Here is a 25,745-nt window from a genome sequence, read left to right on the forward strand (position 1 = left end):
GAGATCTGTTGCTCCTCGGCTGTGCGGGTTCGAAACCTGCCGACAGATGACTTTTTTCTGTAACACGCCTTGAAGATTCACTCATTGATGAGTTCCTCGGAGGTCCATCTTAACTGGTCTTAGCCAGGTGGTCACCGCAGCAGAGTTAAAATCTGTTCCTCCACAAGTTGGACTTCACAGGTTCGAAACCTACCGACGAGAAGGTTGTTTTTACTCCAAAGCACAAGTTTCAGGAACATGAAGAGGATATATGGATTTTTACAACAACGCCCATATCATGAGTGCTTCATGGGACGCATCATTCAGAAGTGGAACAGTACCGTGGCACAGGAGGTGTCGGACAATAACGGAAAGGCGGTTGGAACACCCCAGGTTTGAAACCTGCGATGACAGGGATCGGAACACCTTGACATTGACTCATGACTGGTTTCCTCATAGGTCTTTCTCAATAATTCTAATGAAGTGGTTACCACAACAGATTCGAAATCTGTTTCTCTTGGATTGCGCAGGGTCGAAACCTGCAACTTACTGTTTTTTTTTTCGGAACACGCCTGGACAGAATTCACTCAGGGATGGTTCGTCGGAGATTAATCTCAACTGGTCTGAGCCAAGTGGTCACCACAACAGAATCGAAACCTGCCGACGATAAGGTTTTTTTCTATCGGAACACTGTGCACCTTGACATTCACAATGGACGGTTTCGTTGGAGGTTCATCTCAACTTCGTCCTGACCAAAGTGGTTGCCACAGCATAATCTAATCTTGGACTGTGTCAGTGAAGGTTCGAAACCTGCCGACGACAAGGTGTTTATTCTATCGGAAATCACTTTTAAAATTCACTCATGGATGGTTTCCTTGGAGGTCCATCTTACGACAAGGTATTTTTTCTATCGGAAAATGCCTTGAAAATTCACTCATGGATGGTTTCCTTGGAGGTCCATCTTAATTGTGATGTTAGCCAGGTGGTTACCGCAACAGAATCAAAATCTGTTGAACCTGCCGTCAGCCGACAACAAGCTTTTTTTTCTCTATCAGACCGATGATGGATCGCGATGTGGAACGGCTTTTGAATCGAGCGTGGATCGCCAACTCTGACTCCCCCTATTCACTCATGAATAGTTTCGTCGGTTGTTGATCTTGACTGGTTTCAGCCAAGGGTTACCACAACAGAATCTAGATCTGTTTCTCTTCGACTGCGCATTCAAAATTTGCCGAACGACACGTTTTTGATGACATTCACTCACGGATGGTTTCGTGGAAGGGTCACGTAACAAGCCAAGTGGTTAGCCTACACAACAGAGTCAAAATCTGTTTCTCTTGGAGTTGGTTCGAATCCTGCTGACAACATTTTTGCGGTGCATGCGTCTTCGGAGGTCTTAACTAGGCCCACTCTTTATTTATGTAATAGTAATAGTCTGTCCATGAAAAGGAATTCACCTTCACGCCCCGCGAGGATCGTCTCAGAAACATAAGGTGTACACCTAGATTCTCGACAGACTGACCAAAACTGTCGGGATTCACCACCAAACAAAAAACAAAAACATTAATGGGGCCGGAGGCCAGAAGAATACACGTAAGTTATGTAAGGACAGAGTGAGTCTGACAGTCAGGAAAATGATGTAACCTCCCAGCAACGCTGAAGCCTCATCAAAAGACACTCCTACGGTCGTCAGTTCTTCCAACGTGACCGAATCCCGATCAATCTGTTGTCTGCCCGTCGCCCGAGCCTCAAGGCTTTCCAAATCGAGATATGCTTTTCCACCCCACCCACCATATATAACATCTTCACGACCAGCGGTGCACGTAGGTTCACATGTGACATGTGTCGTCTGAAACCCGATGCTTGATTTCTTGATACAATCATGATTTACATACAACAGGGAGCAAATGATATCGAAAAGGGAAACTGGTATGCCGTAGTCACAGACTGACAGTATACACCTTGAGAAATTTGGGAATTGCATGCATAAACGCACACGTTATGCCTCACCCACTCGCCCTTTGTTTCTTATTGCAGCCTCCATTTTCTCTCTCAATGCTAATGCGCGGATATAGAACATTGCAGCAATTAATGACCACAATGCCGCATTTGTACCCTATTGTGTTGCATGAGAAAGTTGATAATACAATACGTATGGAAACTCACTTGGTAGAATAATACCGTTCCGGCTGCTTGCATTATCAGTAACACCACTCTAAGAGCGATGCTCCTTTGTATGGCAGTTCCCTTAAGTATGGGAAGGGGATATTCCAGCGCGACCATGACAAACCCGAGGGCCATTGTAGCTATCTGCACAATAGGGAATTTGACAATAACGGTGATGAATATAGCAAACTTGGGTGACGGTCTACGCAAGATATCATGAATATAAATTAGTACGCGAATTCTTCCGACACTCACTGCAGACCACCGGGAGAGCGCAAGATGCCACCAATGAAGTCCCAGAAGAACTTGCGAAAGAAGAAACCCCAGAAACTAGCCCATACTGCATCTGTTAACGTCAGGTAAGATGGTTTCCACCAGATAAAGGGATGTGACGTACAAACACTCGCCGTGAGGGAGATGTAGCGACTTAATTCGTGCCAGATGAGCTTTCCCATTGGTTTAAGAGATCGGTGGTCGACAAAGGGGTGGATAGCCGTAGAAGTGAGTGTGTCGAGCGCTGCTCGGAGTCGGCTCAAAAGACAATTGTTGGTGTGTCGAAAGGAAGCGAATGGAAATGTGCTTTAGTGCACAAGGAAGAGACCAGCTCAACCAATGTAATGAAAGAAAGTTGGTGGAAAGATGACTTGAACTCGGAAGCTAGTGATACAAAGATGAGGACTTTATAGGACACACATACACTCGGGAGAACGGCGAAACTTGGCACTGCTACGTGACCACTGCACATGGGTCTCTAAGGCAATCTCCGGCTATTGACTATTTTTACAAGGGGCGTGCCGCGTGCATTGTCTATAAAGCAAAAATGGAAACTCAACATTTCTTCAGACGAGGCGATTCATTGTATTGCGAAAATTAATTAAATAAAAGCGAAAGTGACAACATCAACCACCAACGAGCTCAAACTCAACAAGTACTACAATTGAGGTGTCCTTGCCTAACGAATCGAATAAAAAATTCCGGCTGTCAGTTGAGGTATGTCAATCACTCCGTGAATTCTCTGTGTCCTAGAATATTATGATCTACGTAACAAATTATCTCACCACCTGTGACAACCGGTACGCGGCGACCTGATACACTGCACTACATCGCCAAAGCTCCGTTCTTCCAGTCGCGCGCATGTATCAGATAACGTGCAGTTGCGGTGTTGAGCGGCCAGAGGCAGTATCCAGGGAAAATCTATCTTTAGGATGACTTCAACTTGGTAGGTACTTACCTGAAGGCGGTTATAGAGCTAGAGTGCCCCAGTTGTCATGAGATAAACATGAAAAACACAGATTAATGATATAAACAAAGTGCTATTGGTGCACGGCGCCCGCCACCATCACCATCACTTATCTGTTCGTCACGATAGGCTTTAGCTGTGCTCCTTGAATGAATCCGTGAGAGTCAAGTATTTTGAACCGTGAGGAAGAGAAGACTATCCCCGAGGGTCATCATTAGGAGGTTTGTCGACGGCGATTGCTTGAATACTAGTACTTGGCAGTTACTGTACTAGTATATGGGCCGGTAATGCGAGTGGAGCCACTTCAAACGCTACCGTCAACAAAGACAAAGCAAAGATTCTCACGATATAGCAGGGCGCCCTTAGCCTCTATCGTCCATGGCGTCCAAGAAAAAACCTGCGAAAGTGCCACCTGTTCTTTCTACCTCAAGAGACCTCGTGCCAGTAGGGCCACGCCATGTTCAAGCCTCAAAACATGGAGGCAAACGAGATGAAAATGGTTTCAAACCCACTACTTCTCGAGCCCTGGTCTTACGAAATGGTAAATTTGGAGCAAGAGGCACCGGGGAGGTTATGCTTTCAAGTAAAATGAGCGGCAGGGAAAAACTTGATTTGCTTGCAGGCAAGTCGTCCATCTTGTCGATTAGCACGCAATCGGCTCATTCGAGGTACGATGGCAGAGGACCTTGTCAATGAGCATGCACGAACTGCTGTAATGTCACCTCTGAAACTGGCAAAATGCATCAAGATCGCAGACTCTCAGTTCAATGGTATGCGATCGCATGCCTAAGCCATACCTTGCGTCTCATGTGATCTAGCATATTTGGATGATATCACTAATTTACAAGACCCGGAATCTTTCCACCGGAAGATCACCGAGGAACTGAATGCTCGTACACCATATGGAACGACGAAGAATGGCAGGGAGGTACGATCAGATCCCTCCTATGTGGCGTCCATCATCGCAATCAGGTACGTCGTCTAATGCTCCATTTTTAAATGACTCGATCATCACATGTCGGCTATGTAGGATTCACAATACGTACATGGTCGCTTCAGCATGGAAAATCGTCGTTGACTCTTTGCGAGCGCTTGAGAAGTCTGGCCTCAATGACGCAACGGCTCACATTCAGCTGCAAAAGGATCAGGGTTTACTAGCTCGTTATCTTGTCGTTTGTGATCTGGTCTCTAACTTAGTTGATCTTGGTCAAAAGAAATTCTCTGTGCTTGCCACCACTACGCGTACGGCAACATCTTGTCAATTTTGTGCATCACACGCTCTAACTATGTGACAGCCCATTATGCTCGTTACTTCAAGGCGATTGAGAACACCGATCCAGGTGAACCCGAGATAGCCTTTGATTGGGCTGGTCTCAAGGATGCATGCAAGTCATTCCTAGACTCCATCATCATTGAGCTATGCTTTCCCAAGCAACCCTATCCGAAGAGGATTCTGTACCACATCCTGCACGATGCAGTTGATGAGTCTCCGAGAGAAGCAAAACGTTTTCCCCAGACTATGTGGGATGCCGTCGGCGAATTATCTGTATGTCGTAGAGCTGCAGGTCTTCTATGGGGTCTCCCTAGCTGACTATCGGCATCCGTAGGTCGTGTTGGAACTCCAGGAGCTTCTTGATAGTCCTTTGTTAGGACCGCAGGGTGAAAAAATGAAGCAGACACCTCGCAAGATGCCCGAGCAGTATGAGCAATGGCTTGATGCGCAAATATTTTCCCAGCAAGCATCGAATAACTATGCCAGTTTCAAGGACCTCGTTTTCCCGCTCAGCCGCACTGAAGACCGGACAGTCCTCAAAGACATGTGGAAACATGTCGACGTGGTACGTTCTGCAGTAATCTTCTCATCAGTCCCGTTGCCTTGACATTATAAATTATAGAATTACAACAACGTTTCCAACATGTCCATAGATACTCTTTGGCAGCTTGATGAAGCCCTTCGCCGTACACCTCAATGGAGTGCATTCTATGTCCCTCTCTTTGCAGGTCATGATTCAGATTCAGACGATGCGGGTAATTTGGATTTGATCCCAGTCAAGAGCAAAGGCGGAAAGAAAGGCGGTGGACACAAGCGACCATCGAAGAAGATGCTCGCCATCACCGACGGTCGTGGAGATGACGATAGTGATGGCTCCATGCCTGAGCTCCAGTCCGTCTCCGACTCTGACGAAAGCGACGACGATATGATAGACTCTGACCAGAACTTTGGCGATGAAGACGACGACAGTGATGAGTACGGGACGGAATCTGAATATGATTCTGATGAAGAGGAGCAATATCGCAATATGTTGCGAGAGGCTATGGATACGGCGATGGCCATTCCCGAATTTTTCGATGCGAAGACTGAAGTGCCCGAGTTCGAAGCCATAGCTGAGGAGAGGAAGGGCAATCCGTTCTTAAAGCTCCTTGGCTCGTTAAGAGGTCGATTTAACAGCTCTTATGGTTACCATCTACTTACAATGGTTGCGGAATACAGGACGTATGTTCTCATCGAGCGCGAAGCTCAGTTCTGAGAAGCGCGGTGAACCTCGCAAGGGCATTTTCGCTACCAAGGCTGCCCCAAAGCCCAAGCCAGCTCCAGCCCTTAAGATCGATTTGTCCGGTATTCCAGAGGATGAGCTACCTCCACTGCGACCCCTTCCGACTCCTCGGAAGAAACGAGTGCCCAGGGCCCTCGGGGCCAAGCCGCCACATGCTGCTGGTTTGTGTTCGTCAATGCTTCCCCGTACATCCAGACCTGATTTATTCCTATGCAGGAGCCTCTTCTGCACAGCCTAAAGATACTCGCACGACAGTCGAAGAAGTCGACGATGAGGATGACGCCGATGCCGACACTGCTTCTGCTAGCAAGAAGAAGAAGAAAAAGAAGCCCAAGAAGAAGAAGACTGACACAGATCTGCCTGTCCTCCCCGAAGATGCCCCCGCGTCTCCTGTGACACCTGCAGCGCGCGTCGCGTCTCCCCCTTCTAGCCCCTCAAAGGCAAGCCCTGCTAGGAGAGCCAGCTTGAACAGCTCGGCGACAACCCTTCTCAACAACATGTCGACTGCTTCACTGCCGCTGACAGAACAGACTACCGCTCATTCTGGTCATTCTTTCCTGCAGGAGATCTCTCAGAAGGAGAAGATCAAATCTCGTCCTGATCATGCATCCATGTTCAATCGCGGGTTTTTGACCAAGGGCAAAGACAAAGCGAAGGATAAAGAGGAAAACAAGGATACTGTAAACAACAAACACACGTGGTTTTCGAAATTGGGTAAGAAGACGACTGGATACATGCATCAGCTGCTTCGTGCTGGAGACGACGAGAGACGGGGAGCAATGAAGTGGGAGAACTTCCTCAAGGTGCTTCGTTTTTGACATAGGTATCGATTGAGGGGATGCTCATGCACGTCCACAGGTTATGCGTGACATGGGCTTTTCTTATGATCCCAGTACCGCCGGGTCATCTGTGCGATTCGATCCGCCCAACGAAGGAGATAGGGTATGTTATTCAGTATATCAGGAATTCTACCATGATGCTGACCTTCTTACACAGTCCATCACATTCCACAAGCGTATGTACAACCTCGCTCAATTAACTCCCTTTCTGATCTTCGTTTATATAGCTCACCCGGATCCCACTCTGTATCCTGTGAAGATCAAGGAATTCGGTAAGAAGTTGAAGGAATACTATGGATGGGATGAGGAAGATTTCCTGAAGCGGGCCGCTGCTGCTGCGTAATTGCTTTTTGATCGTTTTGCTCAAATCATCTTCAGGCTTTGCCTATTGTTCTGATAGCGATATGTTCCTTTATGATACACGATGTAATGTATGAGAATGTCCGTAGGAGTGTGGTATTCGAAATGAACTGTTCATCTCACCCCTCATGAGCAGCTATTTGGGGTATGATCAATTCATATGGGAGGTGGTCCTATGACCTTGATTGCGGCTCTATTTAGATGAGCCTTGGATGCTCGGGCTGGAGCACAATTAGAACTAGTCAGGCACAAGGCTCTTATACTCACGGCGGCCGGTTTCGATTGCGCTAATCATGCCTTGTTGCCAGTTCTCAGCAAGTGCCTTGGACATGGCAGGGTCGCGGTTCCGCAAGGATGCACCGCCATCGCGAAGAGAGAACCATAAGAATCGAATTAAATCCTCGCAGAGGATGATGATTTGAGCGGTGTCGGTGCCTCGGCGCTCATTGACGCATGAAACGGTCTCCTCGCTGGCCTCGTTTATTTCTTCTAGGCGTGCAATGAAACTTGCTCGAGTTTCGACACCTCCTCCATGCATCTGTGGGATTTCAGACGTACTGAGGATATCGTCGGACAGTACTCACTCGGAAGAACTGCGAAGCACTCGGAGGATTCGATCGACGCTCAATTTCGATCACAAAGCTGTGACGCTGCATTTAGCTGCTAGTACGAGGTGACATATGATCAACTGACCAATGCGTAGCAAGTCGGTCCGGTGGACTGTTTGCAAGATTCATTGCCCACATCGCCCAGTTATGCAATTCGTCCCTCCAGTTATTGATCCACTTGGAAAGGGCTGTATTTAAGGCATTGCTGGCAGGGTCACTTGCAAGGCTCTCGCGTAAATTTGGGTTGCATCGTAGCTTGTGGGTTTTCCACGACGCGACCTGACATTCCTTCGAGCAGTAACGTACCAGTCTGCAAAGGCCAGAATTAGCTAATAATATTGTAGGCAGTGAGGAGCGGCTCCTCCGCGAGTTCTACTTACCGGCAGCGACCGCATGTCTTGACCTTGTCGCGACCGACGTCGGTATTGCAGTACATACACCGTCCTTTGAAATCTTTATCTTCTGAAGACATTGCAGCTGCAGAAGAAAAGAGCAGAGCGCTGGCGGCAGCTGCCAAGTACCGTAGTGAATTTAAGTATTAGGACATGTGTTGATTACCTAATTTCATTAAATGTAATACTTGTTTAACCACGAATGGGCAGATAATAACTTGGCTCGCCGTTAAACGATGGCGGCGAAGCCTCCGCCTGCACGACCGCACATTGGCCTGCACTCATCATCATTCAATGCAAGATCTAACGCAGACTGGGGAGAAGACGATGTTTGGGATAGTGGATCGGACTCTGAATCACCTCGCCAGTCCACAATCTCGAATTCGTGGCGGCTCCCTCCTTCTCCATCATATAGACGCCAGTCATCTCCGATAACAGCACCAAAACCAGTCCCTAGAGCCTCTAGCAACTCTTCTTCATCCAATGTCTCATTCTCCTACACTCATCTCAGTGCGCCAAGTCCAGGCTCTTACCCTTCAAATACCGATACCGCTCAACCTCCAAGGGGTGGATGGACAATGGTTAGAAAATCTAGCACTTCACAGGATGCTTTAGGTGCCAAGTTACCCAAAGATATTGATCCAAATGGCGATGCGGACGTCGACAGTGACATGGTCGTAGGGGATTTCGAGCCAGAAGTGGAGCAGACTGCTGGCACTGGCGCTAAAGCTAAACTAGACCAAGGCTCTATCAAATCTGATGCTATCGAGCTTATGAACGGTATTGACTTCTATTAAGTTCATTTCCACATCTAATCAGACATCTAGATCCATTTTACAGGTTTCTCCGTTCTCCTCAACCACCACCCCAACCAAGATTTAATCATAGAATGGGCCATTCCCCACGTTCGAGTGATGCTGAGAAGCTCCTGCGGGAGAGCTCAATTCGCACAAATCGACGAATTAAATTCATCGATTGTCTTAGCAAAGATGATGTCAATATTAGTGCGCGCTCTTGTAGGCTTTCACTGATCATGCACCTGAGGTTTCATAAATAGGCGAACTCCGTAAATTAGCTTGGGCGGGTACTCCCAACGACCTAAGAGCCGCTGTATGGCCAATTCTTCTCGTAAGTCATATTTCCTGTATATCCTTACCTTCTAATGTCGATGCTTAGGGTTACCTCCCCTTGCCATCAAATCTTCGGGCTTCCACTCTTGCAAGAAAGAGAGGAGAATACTCATCATTGGTCGAACTAGCGTTCGCTCGGGATCGCCAAGGGCTCGACCAACAAATATGGCATCAGATCGAGATCGACGTACCACGGACGAGACCTGGTGTACGTTTATGGATGCAGGCATCCACTCAGCGTGTAAGTCATTGCGATGCTATTCCAGCAGATGCTAATATCTCTGCCGCAAGTAGAGTCTCGAAAGAATTCTCTATGTCTGGGCAATACGACACCCAGCAAGTGGATACGTTCAAGGCATCAATGACCTTGTTACCCCATTCTTCCAGGTTTTTCTCTCCGCTTACATTGGTATGAAAATATCATTTCATGACTACTTGTAACGTTAAGACTACTTGCAGATTCGGACCCCGAAGAATTTGATACCTCTCTGCTCCCGACAGCTGTCCTGAGTGCTGTCGAGGCAGATTCGTTTTGGTGCTTGTCACGTTTGTTAGACGGCATTCAGGATAACTACATCTCAGCACAACCTGGCATTCAACGAAGTGTCAAGCGCATGGCAGAGCTGGTTGCACGTATTGATGGTAAGTTCCTTTCCACCTGCACGCAATGCCTGCTGATGATCGAGCAGCCCCCTTATATGCACACCTCGAGTCCCAAAATGTTGAATTCATGCAGTTCGCTTTCCGTTGGATGAACTGTCTTCTGATGCGAGAAATCAGTGTGAAAAACACGATCCGCATGTGGGACACGTACCTGGTGAGCTGGTCACACCTTCGTAGGATATCCTTTATTAATCGTATGCTCCCAGGCTGAAGGAGCGGATGCATTCTCTCAATTCCACCTTTATGTATGCTCTGCATTCCTCGTCAAATGGAGCGAAAAGCTCCGGCAAATGGACTTCCAGGTACATCCACCTTTGTCTTCTTAGGATTGCGTGTCTTACGTGTGCTAGGGTATCATCATGTTCCTGCAATCCCTCCCGACGCAGGACTGGGGAGACCACGAGATTGAGATGCTTCTCAGTGAAGCTTTCGTGCTCAATTCCATATGGCACAACGCTCAAAGTCATTTTAATGCTAAATAGCTATCTTATCCATACTCCAACGGCGCAGCGTACGTGTAAGATATGGTCTGAAGTACGATCTATGATGCAAAGGGTAAAGCTTCCCGAGTCTTCAACAACTCGGAGAGAGCCCTTCTCAGAAATGCAACTATGCTAGATGATGCTATGAGCAAAGAATACGGAAATGTGCAATGTAGAAACGGAGGTATACGAGGGAGTGTGTAAAATTAGACATGAGCAACATTAGAGACATGAAATTACCAACCCCTCAATTCGACTCCTTGATAGCTGCTACCTCGCGATCCAAAGCATTCTTGAGTTCCTGAGCTTGCTCAGGCGTTTTTACACGGATTCGGAACGATGCCGGAGCACCTTCATCGTGTCCGACAAAGGATATCATCGTCTTCATCAGTGTTGGGGTTAATGACACAAACAACCTGAAGTTCTGACGGCACGCGTAGGTAAGCAACTGGAGTTGAATACAAAATGGTAGAGACTAACAATGATAATCCTCCCGGTGGCACTGTTTCGCATCAGTGCGCGTCGTGCGCCTGTCTCCTTATGTTTCTTCAAACGGAACATACCTATCAAAAGTCAGCAAGATTGTGGATGACCCCAAAACAAAGAAACCCTGACCAACACCCAGGTCCTTCCACTCGGACTTGTCAGAAGTCTTCAAAAGCTTGAAGACTTTAGCCTTTACAGTATACGTCGTCTCTTCATCTTCTTCACCCTCGCCTTCACCATCGTGATTGCTAGTCGGCAGCAACTTTGCATCGTCTTGCGTGCCCTCGTCGCCGGCAGCAGGTTGAGACCCTGATCGACTGGCGGTGTCCATTGACGGAGAGACAGACTTAGTTGGTGGAGCACCAAAACTGAATTCCGTGGGGGCGCCGGATGAAGACGCAGAAGCCCCATCTGCAGGCTTCGCGACGCCGAATCCAAACCCTACTGGGTTGCCAATACTCCCCCCTCCCGCCTTCCCAAACGTAAATCCGTTTCCTTTCGGTGGCGAGCCTCCGCCAAACGTGCCGAAAGCACTGGTGGGTTTGTCGGCGGCGGCAGATGCGAAAGCGTTGGTAGGTGGTGTGAAGGAGGAGCTACCAAACAGACCGGTGGTACTTCCGGTTTTGGATTCTTCGTTTCCTGTATCGGTTTTAGCGGATACTTTATTGAATAGGTCTGAGGACCCTGGGGTGAAGAAGGAGGGCGTCTTTGAGTCAGTATTGTTACCAAATATTGAGGTTGTGGTGCCGAATGCTGATGTTGGCTTTAAGTCGGAGAACGTGGATGATACTGCCTTGGATGACGCGAAGAAGTTGGGAATGCCTGAACTAGATCCAAATGCGGATGAGGAGGATTTTGAATCATCTTTGTCTTTGCCGGGTGCAGGTGCGGCTGATGGGGCGAATGAAAATGGACTCGGACCTGACGAGCTGGGATCATCGGATTTAGGCCCGAATGAAAAGGCGGATTTCGGGGCTTCCGAAGTGCCAAAGGGAGACGGCGTTGCAGGAGTATCTTCACTCGTTTTGGCACCCATACTGAAAGTTGGAGTCGAGTTCGTGCTGGAAGATGATGTAGAGAAGGGGAAGGCACTTTTGGGTGCCAAGCTCTTATCCGTTCCATTCGTGGATGAAGTAGGTAATGATGAGGAGGCAAGGCTACCGAATCCAGAGAAGCCCTTTGGTACTGGAAATCCAGTCGTTGAAGGTGCAGCCTTCTCGAGCACAGGAGGGCCAGAAGCTGGTGCCTTCTGGCTAGTGGCTTTGGACGAGTTATCAAGATCTGTTTGGACGGTAGTCCGCAGATTCTTATAACTCTCAAGAAGGCCTGCAATGTCAATAAAGGGATCCTGGTCTACAGCTTTTTGGATCGCTGACAAAAAGGAGACGTTAAGACCACGAATAGACTTGTAATAATTCAGTTCTGCGTTGTAATCTTCATCTGAAGTACTCGAGGATGCAGTGACAGTACTCGGTGATGCATTGGTAGTACTAGCGGCTTGTACGACCGATGCAAAGCCTTTTGTAGCAGCAGACGCAGAAGGCGTAACGTTTGAGGTCGCGAATGCAGTGGCAGCTGGAGGGGTGAATGAGAAAGGACTTGGTCCAGCTCCTGAGCCAAATCCTGAGAAACCACCAAATTTCGGAGAAGCGGGGGGTTCCTGAATGGACTTTTATTGGAAAGATTTGCGAGGCATTGACTAAGTACTCACCGAATCCGCGGATACAAGAGGTGCGCTGGGAAGTCCGGCGAAAGACAAAGCTTTATTTGAAGTCACGGTTCGCTTGGGCAAACTACGTATTCTGGGTGTTACATGATAAGCGTTGCTCACTACAGTTCCTGGACACTCACTGTCGCTTTACGAGGACAGACTCGTCTGCCTTTTGGAAACCCTTGCCAGGGTCTTCGACTTCCTACTCGCGTCAATGACCAGTCAAGACAACGGGAAGAATTGTCATCATACCTCTATGTCGTCCCCGTCGTCCTTGCTGATTTGTCTCTCTGCGCCTCTCTTCATGGTGGACAAAGCACGAACAGACTGACCCAAGGCCCTTCAGATTAATTATTACTGTTCAAAGTGAAATATTAGGTAATCAGACAGATTGTCGGAGTTGTTGGGGTCATAGTGCTTAACTCAAAGATACGCTATCCCTTTCTATCGACCTCACTGCGGCTGCTCCGTGAACCCGCTTTTCGCTCGTCAGTGATGTCAACGACAACCGTAACGGCCATGGACTCTCGCTCTTCATCACCAACAACACCTGAATCTTCCGACGGTCATCATCCTGTTACCCTACACCATGACCATAACCTATCAGCCTGGTATAACTCAATTCGTCCAAGGAAGACCTTTCCCGAAATTGGCGTTTGGGACAATGAGCCTATGCGTAGTGTCATGAACAAACCTGACAACGAGAGGATGCTCCAACTTGATGACCTAATAGATGAGCATGCCTATGAAGAGTATGTCTTGAAAAGGTTCTCTTGTCCGATCGCTGTCGTTGACGTGTCATATACCCTGGTTTAGCTCGGCCTGTTCTGCACCAGAATCCTCTCCTATTCTGCCTCAAGTCATTCCAGATTGTTTGAAACCGGATGCAATCCACCCGACAGGCGACAGCTGTGTATCTACTGCGCAAGCTCCTTTAACTGAGTCCGACTATCTTGTTCCCTCCCAAATGCAGATGCATTGTTCACCTGTAATCCCTCCCCCTGCTGTGCGTTCACCCAAAAGGGATTCATCTACCGCTCAGCATCGAGTCGTTTTTCCTCCACGAGAATCTTGCTACAAGTGCGTCTGTCTTTTGTTCGAGTATCCAGTTTTTCATATTTTAATCTGTGAAGCCTTCCTATCCTGACCCCTAATATCCCCGAACACGGCACAAAGTCTCGTGTAGAGACTCAAGTGCGCGTCACGTTGGACTTGGCGCATGCTAGCTCATCGTCAGGGGAACCGTACTTGTACGATAGGGTCGGTTCGTGGAAATGGCTAAAACTTCCACCAGGGACTTTCACCAAGAAGCGCACTCGTCGGGAAGGGAAGATAGGTACTGATGATACTTTTCTGTCCCTTGCACAAACTCACCATTAATCAGACCCTTCTCCCTTGGATATGTTACACCTTACCACGACCGTGACATGCGCTACATCACCACACAATCGCGTGCTAAGCTGCGGAAGCTGTAGAAACCGAGAGGTTGGTACCTCTCTATCATCAGAGTTCCATGCTAACTTTGTTTTCCCTTTTAGGCAAAGCGCGTGGCTAGGAAAATCGCAGCTCGTGTCAGACCCGCCAGGTCTGGCTCAGATACCCCAGAGGACGGTAATGAACGACCAAGAGGCAACAAGGAAGACACGACTAGCATCATTCAGTTCAACTGCCCCGAAGTCCTTGACTTCGAAACAGGGTCGGTTGTGCTTCCCGTCCGCATCACATGCTACTGCAGACATCACCGCGAAAAGGTCGGGTTTCATATCCATTTCACGATGATGGATCATACTGGACGCATCGTCGGTTCGGGAACGACTCCTCCGATTATGATTACGGATGACCACAAGTCGACGACCAAGTCGAATTCTGTGTTCAATCTCCTCACTGAAACCGAAATCGACTTGTCCCAGATCACACCAAGCAGGGAATTGGCGGACAAGCGTGCACCCTCGAAACGCAAGGCAACAAACGTGAAAGGCCAGCCAAAGAAGCGAGCAAAACCATATGACGCTACTAGTAGAAACGGCCTGGTGAAATTTGTGAGAGAGGCCAGCTTCACGTCTCAGCCTTCAACAGTGCCTAGTTCCCGGTCTCCTACACCCCCTCGCCTTCTAGTGCCCACGCCATCTTGCTCATTATCTCAGATTGAAAATGGCACCATTCCTTCCGCAGCTATGTTTGGTGTCAATGGGTTTCAACAGCCAGAAGATGCACAAGCTAATTCATTCGTCTCAAATCCAGTAATATCGCCAGTATCAAGCTCCATATCATCGCCTCTCATTTCTCCTGTATCGCCGCCCATCCCACAACTTGTTCCACAACCGACGTCATTCCTTTTCTTCAACTCTATATCACCTGCCCTCGTTGCCCCACTCACTCTCCCTAAGATCCACCGTCTTATACCCGCTTCTGGTCCTACACATGGCGGTATTGAAGTGACTATCCTTGGTGAGAATTTCCACCATGTTCTTCAACTTAATTGCGTCTTTGGAGACGTCCCCGCAAGCTCTACTCAACGTTGGAGCGACAACACCTTGGTCTGTGTCCTACCCCCTCGAGCCTCCCCGGGTGTTGTCGCTGTTTGGTTCGAGGGCTTCGAGAAGACAAACGATCCCTCGTTCCCTTCTCTGTTCACATACACTGACGAGTCAGACAGAGCCCTGTACGTCACACCGATAGCATTTTACCTTTTTTCGCTTAAGTATTTCATTTCCAGGATGGAGCTGGCCCTACAGGTCGTCGGACTCAAAATGACAGGCAAGATCGAAGACGCAAAGAACGTCGCTCGCCGTATCGTCGGAAACGCAGGAAACGAAGACTCTCCAACATCCTCAGACGCTAACGACATGATGCACATCGTTGCATCCTCGTCTTATCGCGAAATACGACCACTTCTCTTCGTACGGTCGGACGAAGGAGAAAATTTCGAGACCACGATCGTCAAGTTCCTTTCCATGATAGATGTATCCGTCGACAACCAATCCACTATCACCATGAGTTCTGCAGTTTCGCACTCTACATCTGATGGGCAGACGCTCTTGCACCTCGCGTCGTTCTTGGGCTTTGCGGAGCTCACGAAATTCCTGATCGCACACGATATTGATCTGGACGCACGTGATAGGAATGGTTATACGGCTCTTCATTTTGCTGTGTTGTCTCTATCCAAACCTTGTTTGGAGTTGCTGGTAGCGGCTGGAGCGGACTTGGAGATCGTGAACGGACTTGGGAAAACCCCAGAGGATATTGCCCCTGAAGGCTTATTTGATGATGTCACCCCGTGGCGCTCGCCTAGTGTCGAAACAGAAAGCCAAGATGACGCTGATGGTGAGAGTCAGTGGGGTGACGTAGATAGTGACGAGGGAGAACTCGTCATCATCAAACGCCGACCGGCACGTACTTTCCGTCGGCGCACACAAGATACAACGGAACAAACAAGCCCTGAATCCCACGCGGAACAAACCCCGGAATTGCCCAGCAAAGACACAGATACCAGGATACCTCCTAATGCAAGGGACGAGAAACAGACAGCGTCTTTTGTGGATATGATCCAGCGAACGCTTGCGCAGCTGCAACCTCAAGGCATCATACCAAACATACCTCAGCTTCCTCTTCCACATCTTCCTGGGATGCCTGCTGTCCTTTGGGGCGCTCTTCCGCAGATCCCGATGGTGTTCCCCATCTTCGTCCCGATAACGGGGTGGCCGTTCCTCGGTGACAAGCGGGAGGAACATCAAGTCGATGGGGAAGTGAGGGATGCTGCTCATCTAGCGGCACGGGCAGCGCAGGAACTAAAGGCGACTTTGGAGAAATGGATGACGCTCGCTATGGCCACTGCGACGCTCCGTCCGGCGCCTGTTGAAGAAGCGCCTCCGATGTATACACCACGAGAGACGCACGAGGAGCAGCTGGGGGAGCCTGTGACTAGTACGTCGCGCGTCGAGGAGCCCTCTGCTCTCGACGCGGAGGCACCTGCGCGTCCTGCAGGAAGCAGGCGCGTTGGTTATGCTACAGCTTCTGTGCCAGCTCAGGAAGTGGAGTCATATGGTTATAGGCCTGTGAATGATGCGCAGAAAGCGCAACATGGGCGTAAGTGTTGTACCGGTATTCTAAATGACGAAGAGTCTGATTGTTGCCTCTTTTCAGGCGACCGGATGCTCGTCCTGTTCTGGCTTCCTATTTTATTGAGTATGTGCACTTCAATTTTTATGAAACGTGTGACTGATATTTTTCCTTGCAGTCTCTCTTATGTGGGCTCTGCACCACGGTGTTCGTTTCGTTCTTCACGCTTTCAAGACGACGCTTTCTCTCAAAACCGGTCTTCGTGCATGACTATCCTAGAAATTACATATATGCACACTCTCAACGAAAAAAAAAACTGACCGAGATTGTCGAGGACCACGCTTGTACAGTACACAACCCGGTCTGACTACTTGACGTATTTAATGACGTATGTATGCACATCCAGTATATTGATGCATATCGACAGCGAGTTTAAATATCGTGTTTCTATTTTCCCCTGTGCTCCTTGAAAGATGCCTGGATACCCTTGCCAGCTTTAATATCAGCCATACACTTAGCATCGATGTCTTGTCCCTTCTTAGCAAGCTCCACGACTTTGTCTACCATATCTAGTGGCACGCAAACGACACCGTCTTCATCCGCGACGATCCAGTCCCCTGGTGTCACTGTGACAGGGGCGAATGCGTCTGGGCCGTCGCCCGCGTCTTTGGGATGAATGGTGAGGGTAACGTTTACACCGGATGGTCGTACGAAAGGGGACTGCCCGACTGTCGAATGACCACGCGCAAAGACCGGGAAATCCGCTGCACGATGTTCAGCAAGGTCTCTGCAACGTCCAGAGATAACGACGGCGACAGCTCCCCGAGCTTGTGCACCCGCAGTCATCAGACCACCCCAAACTGCATTCTTTGCTTCTGCGCGATAGACATGAGTGTGAAAGTTCGGACATAGAACGGGGAGGGGAACAAACTGAACGAGGTGGGGCGTCGACGACGACTACGGAACCTGGGGTTGCGGTGTCTACGAAATGGGAGGAGAGCTTTGGAGCTGATTTGTCTGATGTGAGTACCATTTGGACGGTGTATGCTGGTGCGCATATCTTGACTTGGGAGGTTGGGGAGAGCATATGAACGTCTGGGATGTGTCCTCCGTTTGGAGATCCGAGCTTTATGAGGGCATCTGAGATCTCACAAGCAGAGAACTGTGATAGTGGGCATGTGGAGGAGCGCGTTGACGTCGACATTGCACGGCTGATACTAGTAGCGAGCAGACGGGTCCTCGCAATCATGAATCAAGTAGTAGGTATGGGTGCCCGCTAGCATGTCCGTTCAATAGGTACATATAAGGCCGTAACTTCCCAGTGAAAACTGGACCTTACCGGAGGACCGTATAATACCGGAACGACCGACGATAGAGAACAATCACCTTGCTTGCAAGGTCATATGGCATGCGACGAAATCTGAAGATCTGGCTCGGACGGACTATATGTGCCAATAATAAGCAATAATAAGCAATAATAAATATCAATAAATCATCAGTCTCCCATCATCCACAGATCTGAGTCGCTCTCGTTTCTCCTACTCACCAACATCAGGCGAACGTCAACACGTCATAATCCATCATGTTATGAAGCCAGCAGATATCGAGCACGATTCTTGTGTCTGCGTATGTTCAGCTTGTCATGGCAAAGTACTGCAGCTCCTAAAACAGTGGCAGGGCATATTCTATCTCTTCTCCTGGGCGAGACCGTGCAAGATGATAATGTCAAGTCGGGCTTCTCACTGGACGAGCGTCAAAGGAACTTGCTACTGTGATGGAATGTGACTTTGCATTACATAAATAATATACAGTCACCTTCCATCACAGCACACAATGTATAGTCCAACAACGACATAGCTGATATCAGAACTTTTTACAAAGCTGTGCCTCTCCGTGTTTACGACAAAGATAATTGAAATTCGTCGAACCTACAAATGTCAACAAAGCATTGTGCAACACCGTCGCTGAAGTCCACACATACTTACTTTCCACAATGTCGACATTGAATGGTCCAGGTGCAGGTCTTGTAAAGACTTCCACTCATCATACCCCTCCACCGCCAGACCTGCCAAGAGAATCTATACAGAGGTAGAGGAGATTGCAAGCACACAAAGGGAAAATACAAAGAAAAAGATAACATTCAGGTCCAGGAAATGTCAGTACTAGTGTATCACGGTGACCTGGCTAAGACCAGTTAAGATGGACCTTCAAGGAAACCATCCACGAGTGAATTTTCAAGGCATTTTCCGATAGAAAAATACCTTGTCGTCGGCAGGTTTCGAACCTACACTGGCACAGTCCAAGAGACAGATTTAGATTCTGTTGTGGCAACCACTTTGGTCAGGACGAAGTTGGGATGAACCTCCGAGAAAACCCTCCATGAGTGAATGTCAAGGTGTGATAGTGTTCCGATAGAAAAAACCTTGTCCTCGGCAGGTTTCGAACCTGCACAGTCAGATTTCGATTCTGTTGTGGTAACCACTTGGCTTAGACCAGTCAAGATTAATCTCCGGCGAAACCATCTCTGAGTGAATGTCATCAAGGTGTGTTTCGAAAAGAAAAAAAACAATAATCGGCAGGTTTCGACCCTTCCCAATCCAAGAGAAACAAATTTCGAATCTGTTGTGGTAACTACTTCGTTAGAAGTATTGAGAAAGACCTATGAGGAAACCAGTCATGAGTCAATGTCAAGGTGTTCCTATCTCTGTCATAGCAGGGGGTGTTCCAACCGCCTTTCCGTTATTGTCCGACACCTCCTGTGTCACGGTACTGTTCCACTTCTGCATCATGCCGTCCCTTGAAGCACTCACGATATGGGCGTTGTTGTGCAAGAAAACAAAAATCCATATATCCTCTTCATGTTCCTGAAACTTGTGCTTTGGAGTAAAAACAACCTGCTCGTCGGTACTAGTAGGTTTCGAACCTGTGAAGTCCCACTTGAAGAGGAACAGATTTTAACTCTGTTGCAGTAACCACCTGGCTAAGACCAGTTAAGATGGACCTCCGAGGAACTCATCAATGAGTGAATCTTCAAGGCGTGTTCTAATAGAAAAGAGTCGTCTGTCGGCAGGTTTCGAACCCGCACAGCCGAGGAGTAACAGATTTCGATTCTGTTGTGGTTACCAGCCACTTTCGCCAGGAGGAAGTTGAGATGATTCTCCGACGAACTGTCCATGAACGAATGGCAAGATGTGATAAGATGGAAAAATCACTTGTCGACAGGTTTCGAACCTGCGCAGTCAGATTTCGATTCTGTTGTGGTAACCGCTTAGCTCAGAGCAGTTAAGATGAACCTCCGACGAAACCGTCCATGAGTGAATGTCAAGGTGCTTCGTGGGTATGTAATGCATTCTCGCTACGGCAGTAGTGGGTTTTCCGTGCCATGGCCGTTTGGACCTCATCGACCAACTTTTTGGTGAAAAATCCATTCCGGCCTCAAACACGTCTGTTCGTGGTGTTCGGTTCGCAAGGTTCTGAAGGGCTGTTTCTAATTATCGTGTCTGCGCACATCGATCTAATTTGTTATAGACGGGGATTGCAAAGCCAGCGTGTTACGTGTGTCTATCACCTTGAAGAAGGCCAAAGAATGCGCCAACATTATAGATGAATAATTCCGCTAGCATACATCCTCATGACGATGACCACTAGTAACCGTATAGTATCCTGCTCGTAAATATGAGAACACTGGACGATTGAGAAGAATTATCACATGCCTCAAGACTGAGGTAAAGGACCTCTGTAGATGTCGAGTACGAACTCGACTCCATATTTAGAGACTTTATTGTTCCACTCGTCTTTGGACATCTGAAGAAAAACGGAGGTGCCAGTTGAGTCTGTATCTTCGGTTAACTGCTGTAGCAGCCTGGTAACTTTGTCTCCTTGATGATAGTCGAACAAGCGACTAGAGACACGCTGCTGAGGTCGCCATGAAAAGTAGAACTCAAGTCCGGTGGAATCGTCTTTTTGGGAGTCTTGGATGACCTTTTGAAGTGACTGATTACAATATGAAAGGTCGGCGCGAATGTGCTCGAGGACTTCACCGATCGGTTGATTGTATGGCTGGGTGAAAGCGGTTACTCACTTGTCACCTCGTCATTGACTATCGCTGAAACAACAACAGCACAAATTGGATTAGGGTCACGGTCGGCAGTAATTGCCACTGAAAACTCGACGATTGTAGCATCAGTAACCTTCCCCTTAATTCCCCTGTACGGCTGATCAGCAGCAAGAACCGCTGCTTGAATCTTGGGAAACCACATCTCATTTTCAGCCCAGCTCCACATGTTTGGAAGCAGAGTCGCCGTCGCTGACAACCCTGCGTGTTTCTCGAGGAGGTACGTGACAATATCTTTCAGTTGTCCATCAAGAGCGATTTGTAGTACTGTTCTGGCAGTCCAGTCCCACAAGAAAAGATTACAAGACGGTTCAACGAGGGCTTTTAGGACAGGAAGCAATTGCCTTCTGCCCCAAAATACCGACTGGAAGAGGAAAGTATGGATAGGGGTAGAACCGTCGATGGTGAAATTGACATCTGCGCCACGTTAACGAAATTTGCGGATAAATTCGGGTAACGGCTTCCTCGCCACAACGGCCATGTGCAGAATGTCGTTAGGTAGATTGACCTCTTGTGACAGCAAGAAATCCACAGCGCCATCCATTCCAATCGCAGCTGCCCACGAAATTGGAGCATAGGAACCGTCACGAATGACATATGTGTCGGATGAGCGGGGTCCGATGGAATAAAGCTTGTTGAGATCGACACCAAACTTGCTGAGAACAATGAGGAAGTCAGGGCTCTTGTCTATAGCGAAAATCAAGGGAGAACCCCAACCAGGGGCAATATTCACGTCCAGGAGATGGGGGTGCTGCTTAATGAGGGATTCGACCATCCACGGCTTTCCGTGTTCAAGCGGGACGAATAGAAGTGAGGGCGAAGTACCAGCGGCCCTCAACCACCTAAGTTCATCCTCTTTCGGGCAAAGTTTTTCAGTTGCAAGCACGCGATGTTTCTTGGTGTTTCGAAGAAACTCCGAGTTTAGCTGTGACAGGGCATCCATAACGTCAGGATCCTCATCCGAAATATGTCCAAGGTGCTTGTATCCTAGAATTGCATAGCTCATTAATGGATGGTCATTGCTGACATTGGCAACATCAGCACAACGTAGCCGAAAATATGGTCGCATAGCTGGATGTTCATCTATACAAACATCGGTTTCTGAGCTTATATGCGTGAAAGATAGTATCGCACCGTCTGCGCAGATCTCATCCACAAAGTCGCATAATACATACGTAATCAAGATCTTGCAGATCCGTGCATGCATGTCCGAGATCGATTTGAAGATCTTATTAGGGCGACTAATCAAGTATTCCTGGTCACATAGCGCATCAGCGGATGAGCAGGACGAAGGAGGTTAATGTATCATACTTTGACACTATAATGAGACAGGGCGACGATGCCAGTTTTTTCGTTGTAGGTCACAAGGCTTCCGCACGCGACCACGATATCCATGGTGTCCATAACGCCAAGGTCCTCATTGAGACTCGACCGCCCAACTTCGATCATCATCGTTTCATTCAGCTGTTCAAGCGTCAAAGGGGTGAATGCGCCGACCAGAAAAAGCAGGCAACGCTGGGCAATCGGGCCATCGTCTTTTCCTCTTTCTTCGATGGAGTGAATGATCCTATCATACGTTTCATATAGTCCTGCTGGAAGGTCATCGAGGGCTTTCCGAATACTGTCGGGTCTTTTGCACGTCACGATGACGTCCAATTGACACTGAACCCAGCGAAACCTGCGTGTGATAATATGACGTGAATTTCCAAAGAACGAATGCAAAGTGCTTTACTTACATGCCCTCGGCCTTTTCTAATAATTTCTCTAAAATAATCGTTCTAAGTGGTTCGGATAGGCGTGATAATTTCTTCTGAGTCTTAAGCTGCTCAGTAATGTGCGCACATATATCTGCTTTCATCTGTTCTGCGCTGTCTTTCAGCGACACGGTGGGGAGATCATGAAAGGCTTCTTGGATGTCTGCCTCGCTTCTACCAGTGACGAAAAGTCGTAGTCGAGCATCTTCGGCAAGGTTTACAAGGTGTCTGACCAGGTCGGGGTAGTCCTTGCATTCGTCCAAGGCATCAATCACGAGGATTGGTCGGTGAACTAGCGCAGACGCTTCAACAAGAAGCTTACGTAGAAACCCCAGATCTGTGGGATGCGGTTTTGCATCACGTTGTTGCCGCCAGAGGCTTCGCAGAGAGTCAAGGTTCCCTTCTGTGTTTGATTCTTGCTCCCCGCCTATCCTTGTGATCCAGTCGTCCTTAGATTGTTGAAGCAGCTGAACAATCAAGGGCCGCAATACAACAGCCGCGTTTGTCGTCCTGTCGTCTCGAAAATTGCAATAAAAGTAGGCGAGCGTTTGTGGCTCTGCTTTATCGCTACCCTGAATTTCGTCCACGATGGCTGAGCTGAAATATCACAAGTCAACGTAGGCTCTGAAAGCTCTCCAGACAAGTCTAAACTTACACAAGGATAGTCTTTCCGTGGCCAGCTGTTGCGGGTGTCAGCCACATGCAATCAATGGCAAATGATAGAACTAACCCTGACCGGTCAACCATAGGAATGAGCGATCTGAGTTGTTCCAAGCCACATACTGATCGTTTTGGAAAATCCAACGACCGGTCCTTGGGTTGCGCTGACCACGCGACGTAGCGTGCTTTTCAGCACAAGACACAAGATTCATCCATTCAAATAACTTTCGACGTTCCTCGGCTTTGCATGTTTAAACAGGCTGAGGAGGAAACTGACAGTCAGCGACTCACTTTGTTCGCGCACCTTTTGTGCAGTAGAATGCTTTGTCAATTCCTCGACTCCTCGATTACCTTTCTGAACTCCTAGATCGACTTCCTGGAGTGTCCGACTGACTTGCTGGAGTTCAAGCTTGACTTCCTTGAGCGTGCTCCTTGGATGGTATTGATATTAGCGATCATCACAAGCAAGTCAGCTCACCATGTGTCGATTGCTAAAATTTTTGTAATCTCGCCACAGTAGTGTTTCAATCTCTCGACGATTGCGCCTGCTTCCTTTTCCTTGAACGGCCATGTCAATCTGGATATTGTCTTCATCTTGCCGCTCTCCCTGGCCTGCTCATTTGGCAGAATGTTCTTCAGTTCCACCAGTAAATGTGCGACTGGTCCGTCTTCGGCCATCAATGTTGAAAGTGCATGGCGGAGATTGTGTGGAAGAGAGCTATCGTTCTTCGAGTCGATCTTTGTGACTGTGGTTAGGACGCCACTGATTGAACTGAACTGATTGAGCAGACTCTGACAGGACGAGTCAGCGTTGCGGACAGAAGCAACATATCCTAACAAAAGAGCTGAAGCTTGTGCTATAGTTTCAATGACCTGAAGAATAGTGAGACCGCTGGTGATGGGATCCATCTGGATAGCGGAAAACGTAAGACTGACAGCACCCAGGCAGCGCCATGACTTTAAATTAAGGAAAGGCGCCTATTAGTTCATTTGCAATATGTTGGGACCATGGTGCATAGTACTGATGATGATCGATAAGAATCAATGATACATCCATATGTGGAACTTAGTATTGTTGGCAATACTGCGCCATTGCATTGCGGAGCAAGGTCTATCTGAGGCAGGACGGAATCTGTCTGCCTGGTGCCAGTCAGAATATTGTAACCTCGGAACAAAGATCTTAATAATTATTCAAGCGAAGCCCCGGATATATGAGGAAATAACTTCCCGGCTGCGGAGGCTAATTAACTTGCTCACCCGCCCTCGGCACATCCGACCACCATGGCACCAAATTCTCCAAGCTCGCCATCAAGGCCAATGCGCAAGCATCTCAAGAAACTGTCAAAAGCCATAATGAAATCTTACCGAGTCCAACTTCCAAAATACAACTTACCCATTCGACTGCGCCCGGTAGGCTTTCCTTGGGACTATCACACGAAGTCCTAGTCACTCACGATCACTAAATTCATCAGTGGTTCCTCGTATTCACCTGCGTGATAATGGTAATACTTGCTTTCTTAGGTTTCACAAACTTTTCCAGGACCCTACCCCTGAACGATAAGTTCCTACACTTTACTTGCTTGTGTGTCGCAACGGGTGTATTTTATTTCATATTCGACGTCGAGGAGTGAGTTTTGACGTTTTGGCTTACTGACGCTTTACTGAATATTTGGGTTTAATTGCAGAGAAGCTCGTAGAATTTGGTTCTGGCGCCATTCAGGGCTGATATTTACCACTGTCATATGTTTCTTCTTTGGAGGGTTCGTGAGCGAGATTGTGCAGTCCATGCTTCCAGTACGTCCCCCTTTCCTTGTCTGAGCGAGTACGACGAGACCATGCGGAACTAGAACAAGGAATTTCAATCTGGTGATGTGGTGGTATGTGCTCTTGACTCTTACGTTTCTCATTCAGTAATCATACTTGACAGGCAAATTGGCTGGGTTCCACTGTCGGACTCTATCTCGCGTATTATATTGAGAAATATTACCGTGCGCGGAGAGAGGTGAGCCGCTTCTGACATCGTCTACGTAGCGATCTCACGTGAACCCCAATTTCTCAGATCGCACGCCTATACCGACCCTTAGAGACGGACGATATCTCCGATGTAGACGATGTGTCAGATAATGAAGGAGGCTCTGGAACACAGCTCCTGCCCTTGTACTCTCATCCCTCAGCCTCATCCAAGTCAAAGCCTGTTAAAGTCGCACGCTTAAATGACGTCTGGGACGAAAGAGAAGAGTTGTTTGATATTGGCGATGACAGCGGCGAAGAGGATGGCGCAGGCACACCACGACCGCAGCGCCAAAGTTCTCAAGACGTCCCCTCCCCCCCTCCAAAGATAATTATAACGAGTTCATGAACGCTACGGGATTTTTATGACATTATGTACACCATCATTTAGTAGCGTAGCATGCATTTGCATCTCAATAGATCTAACTCAGAGGACAATTGCGATCGTGTTACACCCTATGAAGGTCCAGCAAGAGCTTCAACGTCCGCTTGTCTCAAAATAAGGTCTTTGACTCGCTCCTAGACAAACGGTTCATG

At 48.1% G+C, this 25,745-nt stretch overlaps 9 protein-coding genes across 9 annotated transcripts; 4 read left to right on the forward strand and 5 right to left on the reverse strand.

Annotated features, from left to right (window-relative positions):
• Positions 1-1,797: 1,797 nt before the first annotated feature.
• On the reverse strand, positions 1,798-2,942 carry DFJ58DRAFT_679708 (uncharacterized protein). The gene is made up of 4 exons (XM_041383185.1): positions 2,543-2,942; positions 2,401-2,491; positions 2,146-2,347; positions 1,798-2,095 (listed from the first exon to the last, which is right to left on the reverse strand). The coding sequence occupies exons 1-4, from the start codon at positions 2,598-2,600 to the stop codon at positions 1,979-1,981; spliced, it is 468 nt and encodes a 155-aa protein (XP_041247555.1). The 5' UTR covers positions 2,601-2,942; the 3' UTR covers positions 1,798-1,978.
• Positions 2,943-3,763: 821 nt separating this feature from the next.
• On the forward strand, positions 3,764-7,122 carry DFJ58DRAFT_714645 (uncharacterized protein; the record flags this gene model as incomplete). Its single annotated transcript, XM_041384046.1, has 11 exons — positions 3,764-4,007; positions 4,066-4,155; positions 4,204-4,357; positions 4,416-4,627; positions 4,681-4,931; positions 4,993-5,223; positions 5,281-5,821; positions 5,877-6,101; positions 6,136-6,743; positions 6,799-6,886; positions 7,007-7,122. The coding sequence occupies 11 exons, from the start codon at positions 3,764-3,766 to the stop codon at positions 7,120-7,122; spliced, it is 2,760 nt and encodes a 919-aa protein (XP_041247556.1).
• DFJ58DRAFT_770394 (uncharacterized protein) lies at positions 6,860-8,273 on the reverse strand. Its single transcript, XM_041389080.1, has 5 exons — positions 8,128-8,273; positions 7,833-8,057; positions 7,724-7,781; positions 7,407-7,677; positions 6,860-7,360 (listed from the first exon to the last, which is right to left on the reverse strand). Exons 1-5 carry the CDS (start codon positions 8,217-8,219, stop codon positions 7,296-7,298), a joined length of 711 nt encoding a protein of 236 aa, XP_041247557.1. The 5' UTR covers positions 8,220-8,273; the 3' UTR covers positions 6,860-7,295.
• A 63-nt stretch (positions 8,274-8,336) lies between these two features.
• Positions 8,337-10,414, forward strand: DFJ58DRAFT_699002 (rab-GTPase-TBC domain-containing protein; the record flags this gene model as incomplete). Its single annotated transcript, XM_041383542.1, has 9 exons — positions 8,337-8,919; positions 8,967-9,143; positions 9,197-9,267; positions 9,316-9,510; positions 9,564-9,678; positions 9,729-9,911; positions 9,959-10,086; positions 10,139-10,234; positions 10,283-10,414. The coding sequence occupies exons 1-9, from the start codon at positions 8,376-8,378 to the stop codon at positions 10,412-10,414; spliced, it is 1,641 nt and encodes a 546-aa protein (XP_041247558.1). The 5' UTR covers positions 8,337-8,375.
• A 247-nt stretch (positions 10,415-10,661) lies between these two features.
• Positions 10,662-12,978, reverse strand: DFJ58DRAFT_743171 (uncharacterized protein; the record flags this gene model as incomplete). Its single annotated transcript, XM_041387244.1, has 6 exons — positions 12,864-12,978; positions 12,752-12,813; positions 12,612-12,702; positions 11,030-12,560; positions 10,895-10,977; positions 10,662-10,838 (listed from the first exon to the last, which is right to left on the reverse strand). Exons 1-6 carry the CDS (start codon positions 12,915-12,917, stop codon positions 10,662-10,664), a joined length of 1,998 nt encoding a protein of 665 aa, XP_041247559.1. The 5' UTR covers positions 12,918-12,978.
• A 57-nt stretch (positions 12,979-13,035) lies between these two features.
• Positions 13,036-17,193, forward strand: DFJ58DRAFT_152528 (uncharacterized protein). Its single transcript, XM_041378906.1, has 8 exons — positions 13,036-13,363; positions 13,428-13,691; positions 13,745-13,947; positions 13,996-14,096; positions 14,150-15,273; positions 15,328-16,697; positions 16,755-16,796; positions 16,849-17,193. The coding sequence occupies exons 1-8, from the start codon at positions 13,107-13,109 to the stop codon at positions 16,938-16,940; spliced, it is 3,453 nt and encodes a 1,150-aa protein (XP_041247560.1). The 5' UTR covers positions 13,036-13,106; the 3' UTR covers positions 16,941-17,193.
• On the reverse strand, positions 17,078-18,041 carry DFJ58DRAFT_152538 (ribonuclease E inhibitor RraA/Dimethylmenaquinone methyltransferase). The gene is made up of 3 exons (XM_041378907.1): positions 18,010-18,041; positions 17,607-17,887; positions 17,078-17,545 (listed from the first exon to the last, which is right to left on the reverse strand). The coding sequence occupies exons 2-3, from the start codon at positions 17,872-17,874 to the stop codon at positions 17,118-17,120; spliced, it is 696 nt and encodes a 231-aa protein (XP_041247561.1). The 5' UTR covers positions 17,875-17,887; positions 18,010-18,041; the 3' UTR covers positions 17,078-17,117.
• Positions 18,042-21,082: 3,041 nt separating this feature from the next.
• On the reverse strand, positions 21,083-24,123 carry DFJ58DRAFT_152570 (uncharacterized protein). The gene is made up of 8 exons (XM_041378908.1): positions 23,677-24,123; positions 23,490-23,629; positions 23,269-23,439; positions 23,194-23,218; positions 22,521-23,135; positions 22,096-22,462; positions 21,919-22,039; positions 21,083-21,867 (listed from the first exon to the last, which is right to left on the reverse strand). The coding sequence occupies exons 1-8, from the start codon at positions 24,105-24,107 to the stop codon at positions 21,212-21,214; spliced, it is 2,526 nt and encodes an 841-aa protein (XP_041247562.1). The 5' UTR covers positions 24,108-24,123; the 3' UTR covers positions 21,083-21,211.
• A 332-nt stretch (positions 24,124-24,455) lies between these two features.
• On the forward strand, positions 24,456-25,666 carry DFJ58DRAFT_770410 (uncharacterized protein). Its single transcript, XM_041389081.1, has 6 exons — positions 24,456-24,608; positions 24,671-24,825; positions 24,884-24,992; positions 25,046-25,075; positions 25,126-25,200; positions 25,258-25,666. Exons 1-6 carry the CDS (start codon positions 24,480-24,482, stop codon positions 25,555-25,557), a joined length of 798 nt encoding a protein of 265 aa, XP_041247563.1. The 5' UTR covers positions 24,456-24,479; the 3' UTR covers positions 25,558-25,666.
• Positions 25,667-25,745: the final 79 nt, after the last annotated feature.

The sequence above is a fragment of the Suillus subalutaceus genome (assembly GCF_016647625.1).
Source record: "Suillus subalutaceus strain FC151 chromosome Unknown DFJ58scaffold_18, whole genome shotgun sequence".
NCBI lineage: Eukaryota > Fungi > Basidiomycota > Agaricomycetes > Boletales > Suillaceae > Suillus > Suillus subalutaceus.

Bases quoted from the DNA above. Each gene is read 5' to 3' on its own strand.
- DFJ58DRAFT_679708 (XM_041383185.1), bottom strand. From the start codon at position 2,600: ATGGGAAAGCTCATCTGGCACGAATTAAGTCGCTACATCTCCCTCACG. The intron at 2,348-2,400 runs GTGAGTGTCGGA...TATCTTGCGTAG, and splicing joins CGCTCTCCCGGTGGTCTGCA to ACCGTCACCCAAGTTTGCTA. The intron at 2,096-2,145 runs GTGAGTTTCCAT...GCAACACAATAG, and splicing joins GAACGGTATTATTCTACCAA to GGTACAAATGCGGCATTGTG.
- DFJ58DRAFT_770394 (XM_041389080.1), bottom strand. From the start codon at position 8,219: ATGTCTTCAGAAGATAAAGATTTCAAAGGACGGTGTATGTACTGCAAT. The intron at 7,782-7,832 runs GTCAGTTGATCA...GCAGCGTCACAG, and splicing joins GACCGACTTGCTACGCATTG to CTTTGTGATCGAAATTGAGC. The intron at 7,361-7,406 runs GTGAGTATAAGA...ATTGTGCTCCAG, and splicing joins CGCAATCGAAACCGGCCGCC to CCCGAGCATCCAAGGCTCAT.
- DFJ58DRAFT_152528 (XM_041378906.1), top strand. From the start codon at position 13,107: ATGTCAACGACAACCGTAACGGCCATGGACTCTCGCTCTTCATCACCA. The intron at 13,948-13,995 runs GTACTGATGATA...ACCATTAATCAG, and splicing joins TCGTCGGGAAGGGAAGATAG to ACCCTTCTCCCTTGGATATG. The intron at 16,698-16,754 runs GTAAGTGTTGTA...GCCTCTTTTCAG, and splicing joins GCAGAAAGCGCAACATGGGC to GCGACCGGATGCTCGTCCTG.
- DFJ58DRAFT_152538 (XM_041378907.1), bottom strand. From the start codon at position 17,874: ATGTCGACGTCAACGCGCTCCTCCACATGCCCACTATCACAGTTCTCT. The intron at 17,546-17,606 runs GTTCAGTTTGTT...TCTATCGCGCAG, and splicing joins CGTCGTCGACGCCCCACCTC to AAGCAAAGAATGCAGTTTGG.
- DFJ58DRAFT_152570 (XM_041378908.1), bottom strand. From the start codon at position 24,107: ATGGATCCCATCACCAGCGGTCTCACTATTCTTCAGGTCATTGAAACT. The intron at 22,463-22,520 runs GTAAGTAAAGCA...TATCACACGCAG, and splicing joins TTAGAAAAGGCCGAGGGCAT to GTTTCGCTGGGTTCAGTGTC. The intron at 22,040-22,095 runs GTATGATACATT...CTATGTGACCAG, and splicing joins TGTCTCATTATAGTGTCAAA to GAATACTTGATTAGTCGCCC.
- DFJ58DRAFT_770410 (XM_041389081.1), top strand. From the start codon at position 24,480: ATGGCACCAAATTCTCCAAGCTCGCCATCAAGGCCAATGCGCAAGCAT. The intron at 24,993-25,045 runs GTACGTCCCCCT...ATGCGGAACTAG, and splicing joins TTGTGCAGTCCATGCTTCCA to AACAAGGAATTTCAATCTGG. The intron at 25,076-25,125 runs GTATGTGCTCTT...CATACTTGACAG, and splicing joins TTCAATCTGGTGATGTGGTG to GCAAATTGGCTGGGTTCCAC.